The sequence below is a fragment of the Eulemur rufifrons genome, chromosome 6 (genome assembly GCF_041146395.1).
Source record: "Eulemur rufifrons isolate Redbay chromosome 6, OSU_ERuf_1, whole genome shotgun sequence".
NCBI classification, from domain to species: domain Eukaryota; kingdom Metazoa; phylum Chordata; class Mammalia; order Primates; family Lemuridae; genus Eulemur; species Eulemur rufifrons.
This window is the reverse complement of record NC_090988.1, coordinates 51,053,307-51,079,564: the sequence shown is the minus strand read 5'-3', so window position 1 is coordinate 51,079,564 and position 26,258 is coordinate 51,053,307. Positions and strand designations below refer to the sequence as shown.

The 26,258-nt window shown below is 37.6% G+C and overlaps 1 protein-coding gene across 1 annotated transcript in view; it reads left to right on the top strand.

The window, feature by feature from the left end:
• EMSY (EMSY transcriptional repressor, BRCA2 interacting) overlaps nucleotides 1-18,574 on the top strand; it is a 90,557-nt gene extending 71,983 nt beyond the window's left edge. Inside the window, exons 16-22 of the mRNA XM_069470991.1 lie at nucleotides 3,341-3,505; nucleotides 5,576-5,731; nucleotides 6,753-6,794; nucleotides 9,072-9,223; nucleotides 11,226-11,789; nucleotides 12,779-13,279; nucleotides 17,400-18,574. Coding sequence (XP_069327092.1) covers nucleotides 3,341-3,505; nucleotides 5,576-5,731; nucleotides 6,753-6,794; nucleotides 9,072-9,223; nucleotides 11,226-11,789; nucleotides 12,779-13,279; nucleotides 17,400-17,594 — 1,775 coding nt within the window. The 3' untranslated portion in view covers nucleotides 17,595-18,574. The remainder of the gene's footprint in view (nucleotides 1-3,340; nucleotides 3,506-5,575; nucleotides 5,732-6,752; nucleotides 6,795-9,071; nucleotides 9,224-11,225; nucleotides 11,790-12,778; nucleotides 13,280-17,399) is intronic.
• Nucleotides 18,575-26,258: the final 7,684 nt, after the last annotated feature.

The window sequence follows — 26,258 nt, the reverse complement described above, 5'->3', positions numbered from 1 at the left end:
CTGTGCTTTCCTTCCTAAACAGGTCTTCCTTTTTTCCATTTCTCACTTGGGAATGGGCTAGCCTTATTGGGTTCCTGATTTTTTAAAAATAAATATTAAAGATCTCTTTATTTATATTCTGCTTTATTTCTACAAGATTTCAATACTTAATATATTATATATATTAAGTAAAGTGGAAGAGAACAAGGAGACAAAACCAAGAGTAGGTATTTAAAAATGTAATAAGGCATGAGGCAAATGCAAAGATGTATCTTATAAAGACACTGCTTTGCAAAGGTCACAGCTCAGTTTCTAGGATGATTTTTCCTGAAGCTTCACCATCTCAGTAGTTCAGGTGAGGGTGGGTAATAAATTCAAGTTTAGCAAAACATTGCAGAACTTTCAGAGTCATTAGGTGCTAATCTATATTGTGAAAGATGTAGAGTGGAATATAAAATGTAACTGTTGCCCAACATTTTTGACCATGAAACCCTTCTTTTTTTTAAGAACATCCTGAGGAACTAATCTTTTCTAGAACATGTTGGGATATGCTGTCTAGGCAATTAAATACTGTAAAGGCCTTGAGCTTTATGACTATGCTTCAGAGGAAAGGTACATATTACATCATAGAAGGGATCTAGATGTCTTAAGTTACTTTAGAAGAGATGGTTTAGGTGGGTAGGGTATCTGGGAATCATTTTGTATGAGGAGTGGTTGGTGAAGACAGGATATTTATCATGGAGAAGAGAAGATGGGGGTGAGTTGGGTTGGGGGAACATGGGAGCTGCAGTTGTCAGTATATCGAGGACTATGTTGTGGAAGAGGGAAAAGAATTGGTCTTTGTGGATACATGGAGAGACACTAGAACCATTGAGTAGAAGTCACAGCAAGATCTGTTTCTTTTCAATGTATGAAAACTTCCTACTTGTCATAATTGTGCAGAGGTATGAGGGAACTGCCTTAGAAACTAGTGAGTTCTCTGGTGCTGGAGTTCCCAGACTGGTGGAGATGTTGTTGTAAAGACTTTAGTATAGGACTGATGATAGTATTAAATAAACCTTAAGCTTCCTTCTAACTGAGAAGTCTTAAGAATCTATGGAAGTGTAATATAGGCCATTTATAATAAAGACATAGGAGATGCCTGAGCCTGCCTTTGAATATAATACGAAAGTATGTGTCTCTAGTATCTCACATGTAGTAGATATCCAATAAATATTTGTTAAATGACCTGTGGGGAAAGACAGCAGGCTGCCATCCTCAAAAGAGGTAGGGAAGTCTAGATGGATACACTCTGCATAAGCAGATGGTACTGGTGAGATCAGGCTCTTGGTGGTCCAGTCATTGCACTTTTTGACCGAAGCATCAAACTTGATAGACAGTAGATTTATCAAAGCGTAGCTAGAAGTAGAGAGGAGAATCATTCAAGGAATGGTTTTTACCGAGGTTCACACCCTCATCTTGTGTCACAGCTGTTGGGGTTACTGCATTGATAATTTATGATGGTCAGTTGTTCTTTCTGAGTATAAACAGACAGAAACAGAGCAATTTTCCTAGTCCCCATGGGCGGGTATTTGGGATGATGGTCTCTGATAGGTGAAATTTATTTCCCTTCTTCTACCTCTTTCTACCTTATCTCTGCAAACACAATCCCTGCCTCCTTCTGGATTTTCAGTGTGTTTCGCAGAGTTGGGTTGCAAAGTCATTCTTTGCCTATATCATCATGAGAATTTAAGTTTGAGAGATTAAGTTATATAAAAGAAATGATTTCCTAATATTATCAGTTCTCTTAAGTTTAAAGTCTACATATCTACTTACAATGAGTAAGGAAAGGCTGTTACATGCTTCATGTGACATTTGGTATTATAGGATAGTGTCTTTCAGTCTTCTGTATTTTTTTTGAAGCTTAATGGAAATTATACAACCCAGGTGTGGTGTATATTCTACCCAGTGTTTTGGGGCATGGGTGGGGAAAACAGTTAATAGTAATTAAAAATTTTAGATCTATTGTATATTGATTTTGTTTTTTTCAGGAAGGCTGTTTTGTTTGAAGAGTTGTTTCCCTTGCCCCAACGTTTTTGGACAGCTTTGTGGCTTTCAAAAAGATAAGGTTCATAAAGGGTTGAAGTTTTGTTATAATCATTCTTGTTTTAGGAGCTACTTGAATTTTTTCTTTCTTCTGTGATGCTTTCACTGACCGTCCAATTCAAAGCAGTCTCTTACTTTCTATAGATTGGTCTGGTTTGCCCTCATCATTTGATATTTACCCCAAGATTCAAAGCCATATGTCTTTATTTTATGTTTCACCCATTATGATCTAAATTTGGGAGTAAGAATCATGCCTTTATATTCTCCACAAGTTCTTCTGCAGTGTCTTGGACAAAGGAGTTTAGGAAGTTAGTGATAGTTTAGCCCAAGCTGCTTATTTTATAGGTGGAAAACTCAATAAATAATTTATTTCTTGATTTGATGCACATTTAGTATTTATATGTATACATGCATAACATGAATATAATAAGCTTTCATTTAATTTATTTTGAAACTAACAGAGTCTTGAAATTGAGAACTTCTAGGCCACAATAACAATAATAATAGCATTTCTGTTGTCCTTCATAGTTTATAAAGCCTCATTAACATATATCATTTCATTGTATCCTCAGAAATCCTATGAGGTAGAGAGGTAATTTTATTGTTCCCATTTTAGAAATAATGAAACTAAGACCCAAAGAATCAACTTACTAATAATTGATAGTGGGGCTATAACCTAAGACTTTGAACTCCAAAAGTTATACTTGTCCTATTATATCATGTTGCTTCTAGGTTATCTGCCTTACTGGCAGTGGACAGGATTTCTTTTCAGTAATTCAGCCATCCAATCCATGTTGACTGAATGCTCAGGCTGTAATACAGAACACATGTCAAGGGCATTGGGGAAGATAAGACTCCTACAGCATTTTGTTCTTACTATACACAAACATGCATGTGCCTACACAAATGCACATCTATTTATATAGCAGTTATCACATTGAATGGTAATTTGTCTTTTTACATGTCCGTCTCCCCAACCAGACTTTATGCTTCTTGAGCATCCTCTCATTATTCTGTGAGCTCCTTTATATCTTCAATACCAAATATAGATTCTGACACAAAGGTATTCAGTTTGTGGAATTTATGAATGAATGAATGAATGAATAAGTGAATTCTGAAGTGAATGACATGCCCTCTGGGGGCTTACAATCTTCTTGGGGAGATAAAGCATGAAGTTTACAATAAATACAAAGATAAAAAAAAAAAACAAGTGTTTTTTTTTAAAAAAGAAACTTTGTTTATAGGGTTTGTTTTTTTTTTAACTAATATAAAACAGATTCCCAGCCTGTAGTTCATGTAATTGCTTCCCGGCGTCAGGATTGGTCAGAACATGAGATTGCAATGGAAACTAGCCCCACCATAATTTATCAGGATGTATCCAGTGAATCACAATCAGCTACTTCAACAATCAAAGCTCTATTAGAACTCCAACAGACAACAGGTATGAATTCACATGCTCAATTGAATGAAGCATGTTTTCTCTAGAGATGGGTTGTGCTAAAAGACTACCACTGTTATATATTTTTTGCTATTATTTGAGCACATTTCCCTCCTCTGGACTTGTCTATAATCATTGGCACAGTCTGTTTACTTGTTAGTTCATTAAGATGTGCACAGGAGTGCTGAAGCACAGATGGACTATATGTAGAAAGGAGAAAAAATATGACAGAGCTCTGTCTTCTTTCTGTCTCCTGCTTAAAAAGGACAGTCCTGTTCCTAGCCACCAGAAAGGAGTAGATCTGGACAGGGGTGGAGGCTCATGCCTGTAATCTCAGCACTTTGGAAGTCTGAGGTGGCAGGATCACTTGAAGCCAGGAGTTCAAGACCAGCCTGGGTGAAGAGTGAGACCCCGAAAAAAATAAGAAGTCTCTAAAAAAAAAAAAACAAGAAAATAAAATAAATCTCTAAAAATAAGAGATCTCTAAAAAAAAATTTGAAAAATTAGCTAGGCGTGGTAGTATGTGCCTGTAGTCCCAGCTCCTCAGGAGGCTGAGGTGAGAGGATCATTTGAGTCCAGCAGTTCGAGGCTGAAGTGAGCTATGATTGTCCCATTGTGCCAGCTCAGGTGACAGAGCGAGGCCCTGTCTCAAAAAAAAGAGAATATCACTTACAAGCACAAGGATAGATGCAGTATAGTTGCCAGTTGTATTCCTGAATAGCAAGAGGCAGATTGAAGGGCCCCTGCCATCTTCCTTGATACTGATGGAGCAGTTTTATGGTCATAAAACACCATTAATGGCCCTTGCTAACATTTTGATTTGTTTTAACTTTATCTTCGATTTATATCTTTGTTTAGCATAGGTTAGCCACTTGAGCTTCCATGCAAAGCTGTCCTCATGTAACAAGATCCTATCAGTATTTCTAGTTACTAATTATCTTTGGTAAACTCTAGAACAAATCTGTGGAAGTTACACTGACTTTTCTATTATAATAAGTCAAAGATTGTTAGAGTATTTAAGTGACCTTAGCAATGATCTCATCCAACCCTTTCATTTTATGGATAAGTAAACTGAGATCAAGAGAGGTTATCCAGTCGGTTAGTGGCAGAATGAGTCACATCTTTTGGCTCCTAGTTTAATGTCCTCTCTACTTGTGGGGTGACTTTTGTATTCATTTTGTTTTGTTTTACTTTCTTTGTTTAAATGATTGTTTTGATTTTATCACATTATATATTTGGTGGGGATGATCATTCAGTGGACTTAGTTACTGGTTACTGTTTATTATAACTTCCACTCTGTACTACCCAAAGATTACTAGCATTTAATGTAAATCTTTGGTTAGTTCTATTGGTGTTATTTTTGACCTTAGGCATTTCCTTAGTTCCTTGTCTTTGATGTGCTCAGCCATTTCCATTAATGCCTTATAGAGGTGGGAATTTTGAATGAATAGATTTTTGTATTTATAATAAGTTAGAAAGTGAATCTATTCTTTGAAACCATTCTTGATTCCAGACTTTTATATCAGACATTTTTACAGAAACAGAGAAGCCGTTTTTTCCTAGCAATGAAAATTTTTATCCTTAAGAGTCATTGAAAACATTATAATATTTCTTTGGAGATTATCTTGAATTTTTAGTAGCTCCAATTAAACTGGTCACTGTGTTGTGCTATTCTGGGGAGATACGCCCTAGAGCAACTCATGCGGTATACTGCTTATTCACCCTTTGTTTTTAGGTTGGTGAACTCGAGACTACCACCTTGAGGAAGGGTGAAGGAAATACCCTAAGGGGAGTGTGTACAAGAGAGACATCCAGTTGTTTGGCCTAGAGATAACAGGGAAAGGATTTTAGTGTGATTACGTGAGTCCTTCTTGCTAGGCTGCTGAGTATGGTTATGTAAGTTGTACCTATACAGCCATACATAGCAGTCTGCCTTTTTCTTTTTGATTCACTGTCTACTAGTCACTGCCAATGTGGCACCCCAGAGGTCTGGTTCATTACTCCCGTGGACAACTCTGGTTTTGGTACTTGTTTGTAATAAAAGTTAACTTTTCCCCTGACTTTTTTACGCAGTAAAGGAAAAATTGGAATCTAAACCAAGACAACCCACTATTGACTTGAGTCAAATGGCAGTGCCTATTCAGATGACCCAGGAAAAGAGACATTCTCCTGAGAGTCCATCAATTGCTGTGGTAGAGTCAGAACTAGTTGCTGAATACATCACTACTGGTAGGTGTCCTATTAAAACATAGTATTAAGGTAGGAGAGCTACCTTTCTGGATTTCATGGGACAGTTGTTTGAAAAAGAATATAAATATTCTTTATATTTTTAGCTCTTTTCCTGTTTGTTTTCAGAGCAAATTGACATCATCCTTGGGATTTACCCCATCTTAATGACTAGGGAAAAAAATAGGATGTTACAAAGTTTGCAAGTAATGTACAACTGCAAGTTGGCCATAAACAACATCTGTGAATATAGGGCAGTGGTTGTAAGGAGAAGATAAAATGTCTTTTATCTAAGAACAAGTATTTTTATGCATCTGGATTTTTTAGTTTTGGGGAGGTGGGTCACAGGGGAAAGAAGGTATGAAATCCAACTCTTTTATTTTAATATAAAAAATGTGAAAAACCTTAAATCCCTGTGAATACTCAGGAGTTCTGGTGGAAAGCAGATTGGGTATTTGTTTAAAATGTGGTCTGGCAGTACTAATGAGATTTTTGGATGGCATATATGAAGTAAAGCAGGAAAGATAATAGATTCTTTCTTTCATATTCTGGTGAGACCACACCTGGAACACTGCTTTCTGTTTTGAACACTTCATTACTTCGTGATCTGAAATAGTTCAGAGAGTAGTAATGTGAATAATTAAAGAGTTAGGAAAAATGACTTATGAGGCAATATCATAAGTAGAGAACTCCTATCTTAAGTTTTCTTAAACAGTGATTAAAGGAGAACATAAACTTACAAATATTTGAAGGATGTAAGTACCACAAAGGAAAAGAAATTTTTTGGCATCACTTTAGGAGATATTATTAAAACTAATGGGTTAAAATTGCCAAAAGGGAAAATCCAGTTAAGACACAGAAAGCCATCTAGAATCTTTCTTTAGAGATATTTAGCAGAAAGCTAATTAAAGCAGAGGCCAGTATTCTGGGGAATTCAGGATTAAACCTCTGGGGGTAGACTAGATTATCAAATGATAAATAGATGAAAAGACCTGTGATTTCTTCCCTTACTTATCCTTTTCAGAACGCACTGATGAGGGGACAGAGGTTGCTTTTCCCCTTCTAGGTAAGTGGTGTGCATCCATTTGTAGTATCACTGAAGGTAAAAGATGTTGTTTGGGGGAAACCACTTAAATGGATGCGCTCTACTCTGATCTGGTAGAGGAAAGGTAAGCTCCGCTTAGTGAAAGGGAGAGAGATTTTCCTTTTGCAGAATAGTAGGATTCTTTCTCAGAAATGAGCAGTTTGACACTGGGAAAAATAAGAATTGTTGTAAAAAATAAATGACTGTTTTATGGTACTTATATGGCCCAGTTAAGGTCAATTCAGCCATTTTCCAAATCTTAACTCTGTGACCTCCTTCCACAGTCTCTACCCACCATACCTGTAGCCATATTGAGCATTTTGTTTGACTTCAAAACCAGCTGCCTAGCCCTGCCCCTTGTATCCTTCCGTTGTGGATATTAGTTTTTTCTAACTTTGCTAAATTCTGCGGAATGACTGTGAAGAAATTTATAATATCTTGAAGGAGGATTATTTTTAAATTTTTTAATTGATCTTCTATTAAATCCATTTCATTTCTTAATAAAAAATATAATTATGAAGATTAGTATGGGCAGCAGAAACATTTTATATAATGTCTTATATAACATATTTATTTTCAAATGTAATTCATTTCTGATGATGCTTTCATTAAAAAACTATTAATTTGCTTGCTTAATTTTAATATTACTGTAAGTTGTTTTTTCTTCTCAGTTGTATTGTAAATGATTTCAGTAATTGTGTTTTAATATAAACCTTGACTCCTTTATTTTCAGTTCAGTTGAGCACATGTGGAAGATTTTATTAACTCATATCATTTAAAATGTCCATATAAAGCATACTGTGAAATACAGTAAGGTACTGTAGCATATATTTATAAAAGAATACTGGTAATGCTGCCTGTAATCTCCTATCACATGTAGACATATAAATAGCAACAATAGAAACACCACATTTGTGAATGTAGATAGAATGTATCATAAAAAAAATCAATAAAGTTTATATTTCACTGGATAGTTTTAAAGTTCATAGTTATGGTACAAAGATGGCATTTTTACATTGATTTCTATCGTGATCATCTCAATCTTGTACACCTCACTATGAATTTTCTAAGCATGAAACCAGTGCTACTTGAAATTGTAGATCAAAGTGTATGAACAGTAGAGTCATGGATTATTGAGAGAGTTTTAATAACCCCGCAGTCCTTATCTAATTTTCAGGTTTGTTTGACTTTATCTGTTTCTGCTTCGAAAGGATCAGTTTCCCAGTAACCATAAGTGTTTCTAAAGCTCTGTGGATTTGGAAGTATCACATGTTTATACTGTTTAAAAAGTTGAAATTGAGGCTGGTAAAAGATGATAAATTGGCTCTTATGTAGATGTATATAGTTTTAGTTACTTCATGGAACCTTTGTAAGCGAAAGAATAAGAAGTGAGGTTGTTTTCTACACCATACTCTTAACCTATTTGTGTCAGATGAGCTTCAGATGACAGAACAGATTTTTCTATTCTTTTTTTTTAACCTTACATTTTGTTTAGTACTTTATAATTTAAGGACCATTTTTTAATCCATTACATCATTTGGTCCTCTTCTACATAGAAACATCAAGTTTTTATTATTTCATTAAAAAAAATCAAACAAAACAAAACTTCTAAGTTTTAGAGGCTAATAGTGGGTAAGTGATTTCTTCAACTTCACTTGGCTAGTTAGTTGGTGGCAGAGCAGGACAGAATCCAAGTATGACTCTTGGTCTAATTTATTTTCTGCATTATCACCCTGACTTCTTACGTTTTCAGGAACTATAAGGTTATGAGACAGTCATTTCATATAAAGGAGTGAATATTTCCAATATTTGTATTGCGTATGAAACTGGGACCAGGAGATTAAAGAACTTGTATTGCCTTACTCTCCTTAAGATGAAACTGATTATTGCTTTGTTATTTTAATGGGAGAAAAATCACTGGAGAAAGTGAGTACACCTGACAGGAGGATGTAACTTTAAGAAGTTCCTCCTTTGTGATAATAGTCTTCACAGTGCTTCCTCATACATTTCTCATCTCATCCTTATAATAGCTCTGTTATTCCCATTTTACAGATGAGGAAACAGAGTCTCAGAGAAGATAAGAGACTTTCTAGAGTCACACAGCTCATAGATGGGCAGACTCTGATCTCCTGCCTCCTAGTTCACAATACTACACTTTCTATCTGTGATGCAAGCTCACAGACATTTGTTTAAAATGACTACTGGTTACAGATGCTGTGGTGATTTCTGGAGAAATATCATCACCTCCTCTATTTTCAGTCAGCCATCGCTCCCAGCCCCAACAACCCTCCCAGCCCCAGCGGACCCTGCTCCAGCATGTGGCTCAGTCACAGACTGCAACACAGACTTCAGTGGTGGTGAAGTCCATCCCAGCATCTTCCCCTGGAGCAATCACCCACATTATGCAGCAGGTTGTATCTCTTCCTTTTCTTCCTGTCTTCTGTAACTATCTCCTTCCTGAAATAAGGTTCAGTTTCATCTATTTTAAGAGGAGAAATAACCGAATTGTAGAGTGTATATTTTAACTGTGAATTAAAGATCTTAACACCAGAAAATAATTATGAAACAGTATTTTTTAATCTTCTGTGTATGCTTACCATTTCAAAAGGGTGAGGCTGTCTAGATGAATCTAATGACATCAGAATTGGTCACTGTTTCTTTGTATTTTATTATATATAAGATTTTTAAATGAAATAGTATTTGGCTAATGTTTAGCGGTTTGCTGCTGGGTTTGTTTTGTTTTTTTGCTTTTGCTCATGGGAACGTTATAAATAAGGATGAAAACAAATATTTGATTTCTTTAACTATATGTGGCCAATAGAGGAAGGGATGTGATAGGAAGTTGAGAATATAAATATAATATAAAATAGGAACATCTGGTATTAAGGGTAGTGGAGAAAAGGAAAAAATATGTTGATAGGTTGATTTTGTGTCAGATACTGTGCTTTGAGCTTTAAGCATATTAACTTGTTTGATTCTCAGTATGATCTTGCAAGGTGGGTATATTATCCCTCTTTTACAAGTGAGGAAACTCATGCTCACAGAAGTTAAGTAACTTGTCCCAGGTGGCAGAGCCAGAATTTAAACCCAAGTGAACTGCTTCTGTTATATAGTTACGTCATGGATATCATATTTAACATAGTGGTAGATTTAGTAGCCATATAAATCGCCATCGCTGAGATGGGAGCAGTTGAAAATAATTGTAAGCAAACTACCTGAAAGGAAATGAAGAGATATTGAATTGTAAATCTGTATGTGTAAAGTCATTATGATATGGAAGAGAGTTAAAAATGGAATGTCAAAGCTTTAAAGTTTAGAGTGGACATATAGCATATGACAAGGCAGTGCTAAGGATGGGTATAGGTAGATTTTTTTTTTTTTTTATTTCAGCATATTACGGGGGTAGAAATGTTTAGGTTACGAATATTGCCCTTGGCCCACCCGAGTCAGAGCTTCAAGCATGTCCATCCCCCAGACGGTGCGCACCGCACCTATTACGTGTGTATATACCCATTCCCTCCTCCCCCCGGGTATAGGTAGATCTTGTTGTGTCTCTAGGGGAAGCCAACTGATCAGAGGTTTTGCTGGGTAGCAGGTCCCTCACCTGGCAGGTCCTGACACTGGCAAGTCCTGACACTGACCTTTGTCCAGACACCTAGAAAGGTCAGACTGGCTAGCCATAATCGTGTCACTCAAGATGACTCCTCCTCCCAACCCATTACTGACACCAGACAGTCTTCCTTTCCACTGACAGGAGCACTCTTGTCCCCTCCCCAGCCTCTTTCCCTCCCGGGAGCTAGGTCTCTGGGAAGCTGTTGCCTGGTGGGCTGGAATCTGAGCGATGGGGCAAGAAGGGCTGGTGGAGAAGTGATTCACACAGACCTTGGTGAAGCCTGAAGAACCATCTCCATTCCCTGCAGGGAGGTCCTCTGTGGGGACTGGGATGAGCACATCTCTCAGACAATACCCCTGGACTTTTCCGACAGCACTGGACATGCACATGGCCCATCTGGGCTTCTCTGGACGCCTCACTCTTTGGCTGCATTCTTTCCTTAGATAGGTTGATGTCTTATGAGTAGACTGAAGAGTTTTTCCTGAGCCAGGAGGCTTTTCTCTTCTTTTTTCTGTGTTGAGCTGTGCTTGCAGGGCTACCTTATTCCTCTAATCTGTAAGTTCTGGGCCCTCTAGGACTTTTCCTATAGTAGTGAGTAGACCAGTTTCTGAAGTACTTAATGTCTGAGAATTTAAATTATGAGTTTCTCTCTAAAGCCCCTTGAGGTTTCTTGGTCTTTTTAGGCTCTTCTGAAAATTTTTGAATGAATCTCATAAACAACTCTTTTTCCAGTTAGAGGAAAATGTAGCAATGTAGGTGTTTTTCTTATTTCATTCTTACTTTGTGCCTTTTTTACTTAGGCATTAAGCAGTCACACTGCTTTTACCAAACACAGCGAGGAACTTGGAACTGAGGAGGGCGAGGTTGAAGAGATGGACACTTTAGACCCTCAGACAGGTCTGTTTTACCGATCCGCCCTGACTCAGTCACAGTCAGCTAAACAGCAGAAACTTAGCCAGCCCCCGCTGGAACAGACTCAGCTGCAAGTGAAAACCCTGCAGTGCTTCCAGACTAAGCAGAAGCAGACCATCCACCTGCAGGCAGACCAGCTCCAACACAAACTCCCGCAAATGCCTCAGCTTTCCATCAGGCATCAAAAACTCACCCCTCTCCAGCAAGAACAAGCACAGCCTAAGCCAGATGTACAGCACACACAGCATCCCATGGTGGCCAAAGACAGGCAGCTTCCTACCTTAATGGCACAGCCCCCGCAAACTGTAGTACAGGTGCTTGCAGTGAAAACCACGCAGCAGCTTCCTAAACTGCAGCAGGCTCCGAACCAACCAAAAATCTACGTGCAACCCCAAACCCCCCAGAGCCAAATGTCGCTCCCAGCCTCGTCAGAGAAACAGCCGGCAAGCCAGGTAACAGAATATTGATAGCATGCAAAGTTAAACTTCTCTGTTGACGGAAAAAAGTGAGAACATCACGACCCTATCATGGTAGCAGTGCTTTCTTCTGGCAAGAGGAAACCCAAAAGCCTCATTACGCTGGTATTACTTTGCCCCATCAGAAGGTTGACATTAGGAAAGAAATGCACGCATTAATATGTAGGAAGAAAAAAAAAGCATAGCACTCAGAACTTGATTTTCCAGGCAGTTTTTAATGAAATCACTTCAGCATTGACCAACAGTGCATAGAAGCGATATTTCTAAATTATTTTTATTTTTAGATATAAAATATTTATTTCCATGCCTACCATAAACTCTTATTTCTGTGGCAATAATACAAGTAAACTGCAGTCTTTTAAGGAACTTCATTGAACGTCTTCCTTTGTAGTTTACATCATCACCATCTAGTTAATAAATTTATCTCCTAGATTTATCTTCTACATTGCAGAGGAATTATCTGTGGATAATTGAAAAAATTACATTAGTGAAAGTCAGTGGCTCTGGAGTGATATACATGTGTGTATGTATATATTATAAATACATATATGTATATATAGAATATGTTTGTATAAATGTATTTTGAAGCAAAAGATTGGAAAAAATCTTACTTCTTTTTATTTTAAAAAGCCGAAGATTATATGAAATAATTTGAGCCAGGTTGAAGGTATACTGCTAAGGGATATAAATCCCAAAGGAAAACTCGGCTGCCGTGACTTTTTTTTTTCCCTTTACTGCTATAAACCTTGGCTGGCTGAACAAAAGTTCTTTCAACCCCTCCTCTTTCCCTACGTAAAAGTAACCAGATCCTTCCAATTCAGCCCTCTTTTTAAAACACCAAGCTTCAAAAATGTCTTCCTGGTAATACCGCACGAATGTTTCTTTTGCCATATTGTCTGGGGTGTTTGATTAGGTTTTCTCAAAGAGATGTAGCTGTAACACACACAACCCCAATTTATTTTCAGGTGGAGCAACCAATTATAACCCAAGGATCCTCTGTTACAAAGATAACTTTTGAGGGGCGCCAGCCTCCCACAGTTACAAAGATAACTGGTGGCAGTTCTGTGCCTAAGCTGACATCACCAGTTACAAGCATATCTCCCATTCAGGCCTCTGAGAAGACAGCAGTGTCAGACATTTTGAAAATGTCTTTGATGGAAGCACAGATTGATACAAATGTAGAGCATATGGTAGTGGAACCCCCAAAGAAAGCTCTTGCCACTAGTTTGCTCACTGGTGAAGCAGGATCATTACCCTCCACCCACATGGTGGTGGCAGGGATGGCGAATTCCACTCCCCAGCAACAGAAATGTAGAGAGTCCTGTTCAAGTCCATCTGCTGTTGGCCCTCCCCTAACGACAAGAAAAATCGATGCACCAGGAGTGCCTACGACAGGCCAATTCATGCGTATTCAGAATGTAGGCCAAAAGAAAGCTGAAGAGAGTCCAGCAGAAATTATCATCCAGGTAAGAACTGAAAGGAAAATGAGAAATCTTGGGCATCTTGGGGGTTGTGGGTTTGGTGTGTTTTGGGATGTCACAGGAAGAATCAGGCCAAGATGGCAAGAAGACATAGAGATTATCTTTGAGATGGTGTTTGACAAATTTGGTTTAATACCTATTACAAATATACAAATTTATACTTGTCTTCTGGAAGAGCATCATAGAAAATTGATGGATATTGTCACACAGCATATTGTAAAGACAACAAAGGGCCCCGAGCCCATGTGTCAGCTTGATTTTGTGAGCTACAAGCCATACTTCCCAATGTGTTAGCAAGTCAACCCAGAAAATTAGCAGTTTCCTAAGTTCAAATTTTAGACTCCCCAATCTTTACTCAAAAAATCCTGGAATGTAACTGGATTGTACTTTTATTTCAAGTTAACTTCAAGGACTCTTTCCTTGGAAAAACAGTTCTTGTTCTTTATCCAAATTTTTGATTCTTGGGACAAACCTCAGTTAACTGGAATGTCTGAAGAAACATGTTCAAAGGGGATGTTTCTAAATAATTTTATGTCTAACTTGGGATTAACCATAAACTTTGCTTTTTATTTCAATCATTGTTATTTTAAAAATCTTGTTACGGTTACTGTCTGCCCTGGTAAGTACAGGCTAGTTAACGTAGTGGAATATTCCCTGACGGTAGATCTTCCTGTGCCTCACATTCCCTTCATTCTAAAAGTCATCTCTCATCATGCATAATAGATCGAGACTGAGGAATTACTGAGTCCAGAATGTATCTTAGAAATTGTGCTTTATTTCCCTCTCTCCTTGTCAATGTATCAGGTTGTTTTCTTGACATTTGTCGTTTTTTGCTAAGCTGATACATAGCTTAGAAGGTGTCAGAGCAGCACATTTTAGTTAATTGAGCATTTGGATTTATTGAAATGTGAATAGTCTAGGATTTACCATAGATTCACTATTGTGTAACTTGGAAGTTTCTGTGGTAAACTTTCTCTTTGCTGTGATGTCAGACTATGAGAGAATGCAAACTGACCAATGTTAAACCAATTACAATATATAATTAAGTATGAGGAAAATGCTCAAAGGCAATTAGAAATGGCCATTGAATTATTCAAATAATTTATTTCTGTTTGTAAAAACAAATGTTAGTGAATTAAATAATCCTTGATAAAAGGATTTGTGATTTTTAAAATTTTTCCCTGAAGAGGTAGGTATGGTGGCAAAGGAATAGTTCTCTGGCTTTGCCATTGTTTGTATGACTTTGGGCAAGGCTACTTAACCTCATCCTACCTTAGATTCCTTGTCAGTAAAATGGGAATAAGTATTGCCTACTTTACAGTACTGATGTGAGGATTACACAAAATTGAGCACCTAGCACAGTACCTGGCTTGTAGTGATTGTCCAACATGTGGTAACTAGTAATGTTTTTACTGAAATTTACTGTGGCTACTGGGAGTTTAGATTGCTATACTCACTAAATTGAAAACCATTTTGGATAGCTTATTTGGAAATTACTTTTCTGTACTTTATTAACAGGGGTGAAAATGTAATTTGCTTCATGTATCAAGGATGATAACTAATGTATAGGTTCTCTACAGAATTCTCAGCCAGAGTTTAGCATGTCACATATGCTAGATGTGCTATGTCAGAGGTAAGGGCAGCAGAATAATTGATTAAGAACCAAGCTGTTGGAGTCTGAGATCCCTGGATTTGATTTCCACCTGTACTCGTTATGTAATAGCACTGTGGCTTTGGGCAACTGAGTTAACCTCTGTACCTCAATTTCTTTACCTATGAAATGGAAACAGTAACACCTATCTCACAGGGTTGCTCTGAGGATGAAGTGAGAAAATGTATGTAAAACCACCTGGTCAAGTGTCTGATGTAGAGCAGTATTCCATAAAGACAACTCCTGCTATTATACTCATCAGTTATGTATTGTTAGAACATTTTCAGATCTTATCAGTTATGTTTAACTCTGATCTGAAGTATTGATTTATTGAGTCTGTGAAGTGCTTTGATTCTTTGAAGAATGCTCTGTAAAATTCAACATTTGATGTTAAATGCTTGGAATGAAAAGCATTGTTCTTTGTAGACAGACAACCTGTATTTCTTTCATTGGTTCATTTATTCATTTCCTCATTCCACGTGTGTTTTTTAACCACTGTGTTCCAGGTACTGTGCTAAGTGCTGAGGATAGGGAAGTTAACAAGATGGATATATTTTCTATCCTGAAGACATCTATATGGAATTTATAGACTTTTAGAACTGCAAAAATCTTGGAGTGTATCTTCCAACTATCTTATTTTACGCAAGATTAATCTAAGGCTCAGGGAGGTGGAGTGACTTACTTAGAGCCCCACAGCAAGTCAGGGACAAAGCAGAACTGAAATCCAGGTCTCCTGACTCCATCTAATAGTTTTTCACAATGATCAGCAATATGGAAGAGAGAGGGAGAAGCAAACAAAATTTCACATCCTGGAATCAATGCCTATTGATTGCATTATTTTCTTGAGAGTGTTAAATTTATTCTCCCCCCACCCCATAGTGTTAAATTTATATCTTTCCTCAATAAAAGGTTATTTTGGTCAGGTATATTTTGCGCAGCTCTAGTATTCAACTTCGCTCTGAGGTTTTTAATGTTAAAAATGTATTCTAAAAAATGTATTATTCATTTGTCAAATGTTTATTGAGCATCTATTGTGTGCCAGGCCCTGGTTAAAGCTCTAGGCATCTAGCAATGAATGAAATAGTCAAGGTCTGTGCTCTGTCTCTGCTCTCATGGAGCTTACATCCTGAGAATAAAAAACAATCTAACAAACACTTGATAAATACAATAAAGAAAATGTAATAGACTATATTAATAATAGAGGTGGAGGGTGGGAAAAATGAAACTTTTGGTTTGGTGGCCATAGAAGGAAGGCTTCTGCAAGCATTTGAGCTAAATTGCAGATGACAGGATAGAGCCAGCCGTGCAAAGATTAAGAGGAAGAGTATTCCACAAAGAGGGGCAGGACTAGTACAAAAGCCCTGAGGTACAAGTGCGTTTGGCGTGAGGCTGGAGCTGTGGTAGGGAGTTTGATTATATAGCACGTACAAGAGGAAACAGTTACAGAGTTTTAAGCAGAGATATGACATGAACTGATACATCTTTTAAAAAGATGTCTAGAGGCCGGGTGCAGTGGCTCACGCCTGTAATCCTAGCACTTTGGGAGGCCACAGTGGGAGGATCGCTTTAGGTCAGGAGTTCAAGCCGAGTGTGGTGGTGCACGCGCCTGTAGTCCCAGCTATTCTGGAGGCTGAGGCAGGAGGATCTCTTGAGTCTAGTAGTTTGAGGTTGCAGTGAGCTATGATGGCACCACTGCACTCTAGCCAGGGCGACAGAGCGAGACCCTGTCTAAAAAAATAAATAACAAAGAAATAAAAAGATATCTAATAAAGATGAGGAAAAGGAATCTGACAAGGCAATATGCCTATGATATTTCCTTGCTCAGAGGCCCATAGCAATTGTTTATCTACTGGTATTTTTATTGTTTTAAAGGCAAGTTTTGACCTCTCTTATACTTGAATGATTTCATTATTCTCATTTTCAATAAAGATTGTTACTGTGTGACCCAAATAAATAACTTCCCCTTTGAACCACCAAAGAGGGTTAAAATATATTGTGGTATCAGCAAATTAATCGTTCATTTTGCAAATACAGACCAAAATTCGACTACATTTATGTTTAAATTTCCTTAATGATCAAATGAAAGTATCCCTCAAAGTTTGTCTCTTGTATTAGGCAATAGACTTCCTCCTCCTTTGTTAGAAGAGGCTCCAAGTAGAAAGATCACTTTGAGTTGTATAAGACTTGGATTTGAATCCTGGCATTAACCCTGACCAACTCTGTGACTTTGATTAAGTCACTTACCGTCTCACTTTCCTCATTTGTAAATGGGAATAATAATTTTCTTATGGGGATTTAGTAAAACATTATATGTGAAAGCACCTAGCACAGTGCCTGGCATGTGGTAGTTGTCCAATAAATGTCAGTTTTCTTTTTTTCTTTGTTAGTGTTGTTGGGGAAATCCTTCTTTTACCTTTTCTTACCATAAAGATTCTCCTGTGTCTTCTCTTCCAGGCCATTCCCCAGTATGCTATTCCTTGTCACTCCAGCACCAATGTGGTAGTAGAGCCCAGTGGGCTTCTTGAGCTAAATAACTTCACCAGTCAGCAGCTGGATGACGATGAGACAGCAATGGAGCAGGACATAGACAGTAGCACGGAGGATGGAACCGAGCCCAGCCCCTCTCAGAGTTCTGCTGAACGGTCTTAGTGTTTTGGACACAGTAGTGCACTTTAAAACCTGCTTGGTTACCAAGTGTCCAGGGAAACCCTTGTATTTTGATGTCTAAAAAGAGCACTTTGCCCATACTTAGGCTGTGGACCCTAAAACAGCAGTGTTTCAACAAGATATTGCTGCAGGAGCAGCGTTTTAAAACAAGATAAAACTCACAGGGGAATGTACTTTTTTAAAAAAAAAAAACAAAAAAACAAAAAAAAAGATGCACATCTGCAGTGACTTAAGACCTGAATTCTTTCTCTGTTGGACCATGGCTGATGGAAAAGTTTTGTCTTGCAGTGGAAAGAGACTTTTCCTGTGAATGTTTCTCAACTGGTTTCTACTGAGCAAAGTACCATCTTGAAGGAGAATGTGAATAGTTTGTATTTTGAAATCTTGTGTCAGGAAAAGTTTTTTAAAAATCTTTTATGTTTTTGCAAATCCCTGGAAGTGTTGAATTGGTTAACATTTTACATTTGCTCAGTTCATAATTAGTTTATAAATATCTAGAAAAATATTAGTATTAAAGAATCCTTGTTGGATGGTGGAAATCACATCCCTAACCAGTGGGAAGTGCTTTTTAGGTGGCTTGTACATTCTCATCAGTTGTATGCTAATTTATTGTGGTGTTGTTCCTTTGTACTCTGGGCAGCACACTTGCCTTCTATTTATTTAAGTGTAAACATTTCAAAGCAGGCCATATTCCTTCTGACAAATTTCTTATAAATCAGGATTGCCAACCCTTTCCATGGCTATTACCCCCTCGCCCCTCTCCCTTCCTCTCCTCCATTAAGAAAACTTATTAGAAAATGTTTCATTGTGAAGCAGAGGAAAAGAAACATTTTCTGTCCCAAAGGAAATGTTCAGTTATGTTAAGAAAACAAATTATTCATTCATATAATGCTCTTTAACGTTGAAATTGCACATTCATGTTGGACTGAGACTTTGAAAATAATTTTTATTACATACTTTTGTTTAAGCCCCTTTGAAATGTATAAAAAGTTCATTTACAGTTCTCAATGTAATGTTTTTAAGTATTCTACCTTTTGGGGACACAGTTTGTTTAAACAATATGTTTTGGTCTTGTGATTGCTGTCTGTCAAAAGTAGAGTGAGGGGTAATGGGGTGGGAGGGTAAGAGTCAGTTTTGACAAGTTGTGGCAAAGAAAACTATACTTTTTGTTTTTAAAAAATGTAAATAGAAAATTTTTAACGGTTTTATATAGATTTCACTATAAATAAGCATTTTAAGACTGACAAATGTTGAACTGTACATACATATATCAGCATAACTGCCCAATTTTTTGGTGCTGAAGTACTGTAAGTAGAATTCATCAATAGTTTCCTAATTTTTGCATCTACATCTGGGAAAAAAAGCTGTGATATTATAGTTAATAAATTCCCACTAGAGTGACACTGAAGATTTAAACACAAGCGTTCATGAGAAGCACTGATCTCTGGCGGTTGTCAATATTTCTGCTAGGTGATAATGACTTACCCATAGATGGAGCTGTTGGATATTATTTTATTGTACAAATTCATGTTTAAAAATCTTTGTGACTCTGTTTCTAGTTAAGTGATTTTTTAACCTCTCTTGGGTCATAGACTTCTTTGGAAATCTGATTAAACTATGAACTCTCTCACCAAAAAGATACACATGCCACATGTTAACTACATGTTAGACCTTGCATACAATTTTAGGGGTTCATGGGCCCGTAGGCCTATCCATGTATTCCAGGTTAAGCCCTCTCTTACGGTCAATCCATTACTTACAGATGTAAAATTTTATGAAATAAAGTATCTTTTAAATATTCATGGATCAGGAAGCAAGAGCAAATTTGAATAAATTTATGTTCTACATATTTTAGCAGCATAGCTTACCTGTGTCCCTTTGAGAATTTAGCCTTAGTATGTTTCCACATCTGGGATGGCAAATAGAACTCCCATAGTCCAAGTTAAAAAAAAATATATATGTATATATACACGCACGCACACACACACACACACACACACACAAATTATCAAGTGAGAGGTTAAATTTTTTCTTTTAAATGTGCTAATTCCAAATACAGCATGAATTCATTTGTTTATTCAACAAATATTAATTAAGTGTCTTCTATGTGACAGATACCATACCAAGCAGCAGGGATACCATAGTGAACAAAAGGAAAATCCTACCTTTATGGAGTTTGTAAACAGGGCTTCCTGCTGATGAAATGGATATGAGGGATGAAGGAATGAGAAAACAATAATGAGTCTTAGGTTTCTTGATTAAGCGGGTAGACGGTGGTGCCATATATGGATTTCCAGACATCCTTTCACTGAAAGTCTTAGCATTATATCTATTAGTTTCTGTGTGTAAGTCCATAAAGTAAAAGTAATTCTAAGTCATCTCTGTGAAGAATATTCAGGGATTACAGTGCAAATGCTACAGAATTATTAGCATCCTAACAACTGTCAGGCAATGGTAAGAAAAGTCCATTTGGTTCATTGTAAACTTTATGAGTGCCTAGTATTGCAGGTGACGTTTATGATGAACTTAGACAACTTTTTAAGAAACAGCTTTTTAAAGATATTCATATGCCATACAATTCATCCATTTAAAGTGTACTATTCAGTGGTTTTTAGTATATTCACAGAGTTAGGCAATTCATTACCACAATCAATTTTAGAACATTTTTGTTGGTCCCAAAAGAAATCTGTAACCCTGAAACTGCCACCACCACCACCACCACCACCCCCAGCCATAGGTGACCACTAACTCTGTCCCTATGAATTTGCCCATTTTGGACATGTCATATAAATGGAATCAGACAATATGTGGTCTTTTGTGACTGACTTCTTTCACTTAGCGTAGTATTTTCAAGGTTCATCCATGTTGTAGCAGGTGTGAGGACTACATTCCTTTTTATGGCCATTCCATTGTATGGATATATCACATTTTGTTTATCCATTCATCTATTGATGGTCATTTGTGTTGTTTCTCCTTTTTGGCTATTATGAATAATGCTGCTATGGACATTCATGTACAAGTTTTATATATGTTTTCAATACTCATGGGTATATACCTAGGATTGAAATTGCTGGGTCCTACAGTAACTGTTTAACCTTTTGAGAAACTGACAAACTTTTCCACAGTGAATGCCTGTATTGCATTCCCATCAGCAGCATATGAGGGTTCCAATTTCTCCACATCCTTGCCAACATTTGCTATTATTTGTCTTTTTGCTTGTATTAAATAGTTATCCTAGTGTGTGAAGTGTAAAGTAGTACCACATCACTGTTCTAATTTACATTTTCCTGATGGCTAATGATGAGCATCTTTTCATGTACATATTGGCCATTTGTGTATCTTTTGGAGAAATATCCAGGCTCTTGGCCCATTTTTCAATTATTTTCTTTTTTCCTATTTTAAATTGAGAACTTTCGAAGTAGAGGAAATAATTACTATTCTTTAGGAGAAAAGTAATCTGTTCTCTGCTAATTAATTCATCACCCTTAAAATCTTAGATTAGGTTCTAGTTCTTACTCTCTAATGTAGCAAATTGTATAACGTTACTAAAACTGTATAGTTTTACAATTGAAATTTGCTTTTAATTACATTTTTTTGTGAGGTTTTTACAATAGCCTGCTGAGGTAGGAGACATAGTACATAGAAATAGTAGTCAGGTGGTCTGGATTTGAGTCCCAGGCTCCTGTATTGATCACATGAACTTGAGCAAATCACATTCCCTCTCCAAGTTAGTTTCCCTCATAATACAAAATGAGTATTTCTAACCACATGGGATTATTGTGAAGACAGGATGAAATAGTGCATGTAAAAATACCAGGGACAGAGTTAGGTGCTCACTATTTTTTGAATCCAGTAGTTATAAATAGAAAACTGAGGGCTCAGAGAAGTTAAATGATACACCCAAACTCAGAGATTTAATGCTAATGGCATGATGGTGAACCATGAGTTACTACCTTCTCTGGAAGTGTATGTTTGTGCCACCAAGCAGAACTGGACATTGGAAGGACAGACGAAGTTGACATTGGACATGTCTACTAACTAGCCTTAGGTGCCTTCACACAGAGGTGCTCAATTCAGGGATTTTTTTTTTTGAGTTCAATTATGTGTCATAAATCCCATATAAGAGGAAGTGAAGTGAAAAAAGCACCATATAAGCAAGACCTTTCGCAGAAAGGATATTGACAACAGTCTGCTGCCGGTGCTTACAGGTTTAAAAGCTTTTAAGTAAGCAAGACTTGATGACCTATATATTGAAAAAGAGTAATTGAAACACAGTAGGGGCCGGGCGCAGTGGCTCACGCCTGTAATCCTAGCACTCTGGGAGGCCGAGGCGGGTGGATCGCTCAAGGTCAGGAGTTCGAGACCAGCCTGAGCGAGACCCCGTCTCTACTAAAAATAGAAAGACATTATATGGACAACTAAAAATCTATATAGAAAAAATTAGCCGGGCATGGTGGCGCATGCCTGTAGTCCCAGCTACTCGGGAGGCTGAGGCAGTAGGATCGCTTAAGCCGAGGAGTCTGAGGTTGCTGTGAGCTAAGCTGACGCCACGGCACTCACTCTAGCCTGGGCAACAAAGTGAGACTCTGTCTCAACAAAAAAAAAAAAAAAAAAAAAGAAACACAGTAGGATCAGATTTATCCTTGTGAGGAGGCTCACTCTGCCTTCTTCCCTCTTCCATGCTCACACGTACACACTGTAACTGAAAACACAGCCTTTTTTTTTTTTTTTTTAACCAGGTTTGAATCCTGACAAGGAATGTGAGCTTGAACAAGCTCCAAAAGGCATAAAACAGTAGAGGACAGAATGAGTTATAGTACTACATTATCTGATTCCTTAAAAAAGACTGATAGATAAGCATTCTTCCCTCCAAATGGTTCTTCTGTCTGGTGTCCTGACTTTTCTTTTTCTTCCTTGCAATGAATAGTTATTGGGCACTTGTAGGTGCAGACATCAGGCATACAGTTGTCAGCCAGGAGAAGAAAGCCTCTCGTCTCATGGAGCTTCCAGCCTAGTAAAGGAGACATGTTAATCAAACAATTACAACTATATGTATAAAATGGTAAGAGCTGGGTGGAGAAATACATAGTGCCATGATAGCCTGTAATGGGGAGGTTAGGGGGAGTTTTCCCCAGGAAGGAATGCTTGAGCCGTGATCAGAAAGAAGAGAAGGAATTAGGATTTAAGTAGGCAAAGAGGAGGGGGATAAGCTGTCCAGTAGATGGGACGGCAGATGCAAAAGCCCTGTAGTGGGAGAGGCATGGTGGGAGGGGAACCTCAAGTAGGCCGATGTAGCTGCAGCATGGATAGCAAAGGCAGCACGGTGGACATAGACAGTGGTGACTGAACTGTAAGAATCTTGCAGGTTGTGATAAAGGTGTGTGTATCTTTAAGAACAAGAGGAAGTGAATGAAAAGTCTTAAGTCACTGAAACTGGCAAAAGTGAATTAATACATTTATAAAACATTTGGAGTCTTGCTTGTTCAGTAGAACAGAAAGACATACCTGACATTTCTGTTTTGGTGCCAGTCTCATCTTATTGTCCTTTTCTCAAACATCTTCATCCCTACAGGGGTATGAATCTGGCATTTAAGGCTCTTGGCCAAAGCCTCAACCTACATTTTTAGATTCATGTTCTGATTTCACAACCCCAAGCTACTTACTACCTACCTCCCCCACCACACACACAGTTTATGTTTTGCATTTGAAAATCTCACTCACTGTTCAGAGTTCAGCTTGAATTCCACCTTATTCATCAAAACTGCCCAGATTGGCCTGGTGTGGTGGCTCACGCCTGTAATCCTAGCACTCTGGGAGGCCGAGGTGGGCGGATCGTTTGAGCTCAGGAGTTCGAGACCAGCCTGAGCAAGAGCGAGACCCCATCTCTACTAAAAATAGAAAGAAATTATATGGACAGCTAAAAATATATAGAGAAAAAATTAGCCGGGCATGGTGGTGCATGCCTGTAGTCCCAGCTACTCGGGAGGCTGAGACAGGAGGATCGCTTGAGCTCAGGAGTTTGAGGTTGCTGTGAACTAGGCTGACGCCACGGCACTCACTCTAGCCTGGGCAACAGAGTAAGACTCTGTCTCAAAAAAAAAAAAAATGCCCAGATCTCTTCAATAAGAACTCATCCCACCCCACTGCTCGATTCCTTTAGCACTTAGCACTTACCATTGGTTACCTACTGAGAAGTATTTGCAGTGCATAAGGATCCTCTTTTTGGGTAAGCATTCACGTTTTATTTTGGAAGTTACCGAATTCCTTATGATAGGAACTCCAGGTGTGCACCATGACACGCTGTGAGGGTTCCTTTGTAATCCCTCATAATGTGACTCCCAGAGAGTCCTTGAAATGCAATATTCTAGGGAGTCATTATAAAAAATTCTTTCATCCGAAAGTGATAAACACTGAGCTTTCTCAGTTCTTTTTCTCTTATGCTGTTGAATTAAACCTCAGGCTTTATATTCAAGTTTGTTAGAAAAATGTTTAGTGAGATTTTAAATGACCTTGATAAGATTCACTCTCACAGTCAACTCAATACCATTCCTATTTAGTCCTCAACTGTTATTTCCCTGCATGATAGTGTTCACCAGGGTTTGTACTCAACCTACATCCCTTCTTATTGTGCATATATTCCTGTAGCTTTCATCTGTGCTATGGCTTCAACTTCTTACATACAGATTAAGTCGTTGAATTGAGCACTTGTGTCTCAAGCACTATTCTAGCCACTAGGGCTATAGCAGTGAACAAAATATTAATAGTAAAATGTACTTGCCCTATGTAGCTTACATTTCAAACAGACAATGAATATAAACAAAAAATGCATAGTATCTTCGTGATCATAAGAAAAAATAAAGTAGGGAAGGGGAATAAGAGATTCTAAGGTGTGTGAGTATGAAAGTTTAGAGAGGGTAGATAGGGAGGGCCTCACCAAAAAGATGACTCAAAAAAAATCTGAAGGAAGTGAGAGCGCTCGCCAGGTTGATTTCTGCGGGAAGTGTTTCAGGTGAGAGAACAGCAAGTACAAAGGCCCTCAGATATATGCCTGGCACCATCAAGGAACAGTAAGAACAATGAGACAGCATTAGAGTGAATGGGGAGGAAGGAAGTAGAATGTGAGGGGAAGGAGAGAACTGGAAGCTATACCTAGTTTTCTGTCTTCCATCATAAAAGGGTATTGGATTTTCTCAAATGTCGTTTTTTGCATCAACTGAGATGACTTTGTGGACTTTTTCCTTTGTTCTATTAATGTATATTACATTGATTTTCTGATGTTGAATCTCCCTTGCATTCCTGGGGTAAATTCCACTTGCTTATGGTGTATAATCTTTTTAATATGCTTTTGGATTCAATTTGCTAATATTGAGGATTTTTGCATCTGTATTAGTTTGAATAAGATTGGTGTTAATTCTTTAAATATTTGCTAGAATTCACCAGTGAAGCCATCTGGTCTTGAACTTTTCTTTGTTGGGAGGTTTTTTTGATCACTGATTCAATCTCTTTACTTCTTATAGGTCTATTTCTTCTTGAGTCAGGTCATTTGTATGTTTCTAAGAATTTGTCCATTTTATCTAGGTAATCTGATTTTTTGGTGTACAATTGTTCATAGTATTCTTATAGTCCTTTTTATTTATTTAAGGTTGACAGTAATATCCCTACTTTCATTTCTGATTTTAGTTATTTGTGTCTTGTCTCTTTTCTTTGTTGGTATAACTAAACGGTTGTACATTTTGTTGATCTTTTCAAAAAACCAACTTTTGGTTTCATTGATTCTCTCTATTGTTTTTCTTTTCTCCATTTCATTTATCTCCACTCTATTCTTAGTTATTTTCTTCCTTTTATTAACTTTGGATTTAGGTTTGCCTCTTTTTCTAGTTCCTCAAGGTGTAAAGTTTTGTTACTGATTTGAAATCTTTCTTCTTTTTAATGTAGGAATTTGTAGCTATAAATTTCCCTCTGAGCACTGCTTTTGTTGCGTCTCATAAATTTTAGTATGTTGTGTTTTTTTCATTCATCTCAGGGCATTTTCTGGTTTCCCTTATGATGTCTTCTTTGACCCCTTAGTTGTTTAAGAATATGTTGTTTAATTTCCACGTTTGTGAATTTTCCAGTTTTCCTTCTGTTATTGATTTCTTTTTTTCTTTTCTTTTCTTTCTTTTTTTTTTTTTTTTTTAAGATATGGGGTCTTACTCTGTCACCCAGGCAAAAGTACAGTGGCACAATCGTAGCTCACTCACTGCACCCTCAAACTCCTGAGATCAAGCAATTCTCTTGCTTCAGCCTGCCAAATATCTGGGACTACAGGCAGGTACCACCATGCCTGGTTAATTTTTCTTATTTTTTTAGAGATGGGGGTCTCGCTATGTTGCCCAGGCTGGTCTAAAACTGCTGGGCTCAAGCAATCTTCCCTCTTCAGCTTTCCAAGTCACTGAGATTGCAGACATGAGCCACTGTGCCCACCTATGTTATTGATTTCTGTCTTCATTCTGTTGTCATTTAAGAAGGTGCTTTGTATGATTTCAGTATTTTCAAATTTATTGAGACTTGTTTTGTGGCCTAACATATGGTCTATCTGGAAAATATTTCCTGTGCACTTGAAAAAAATGTCATTCTGTATTGTAGGGTGGAGTGTTCTACATATGA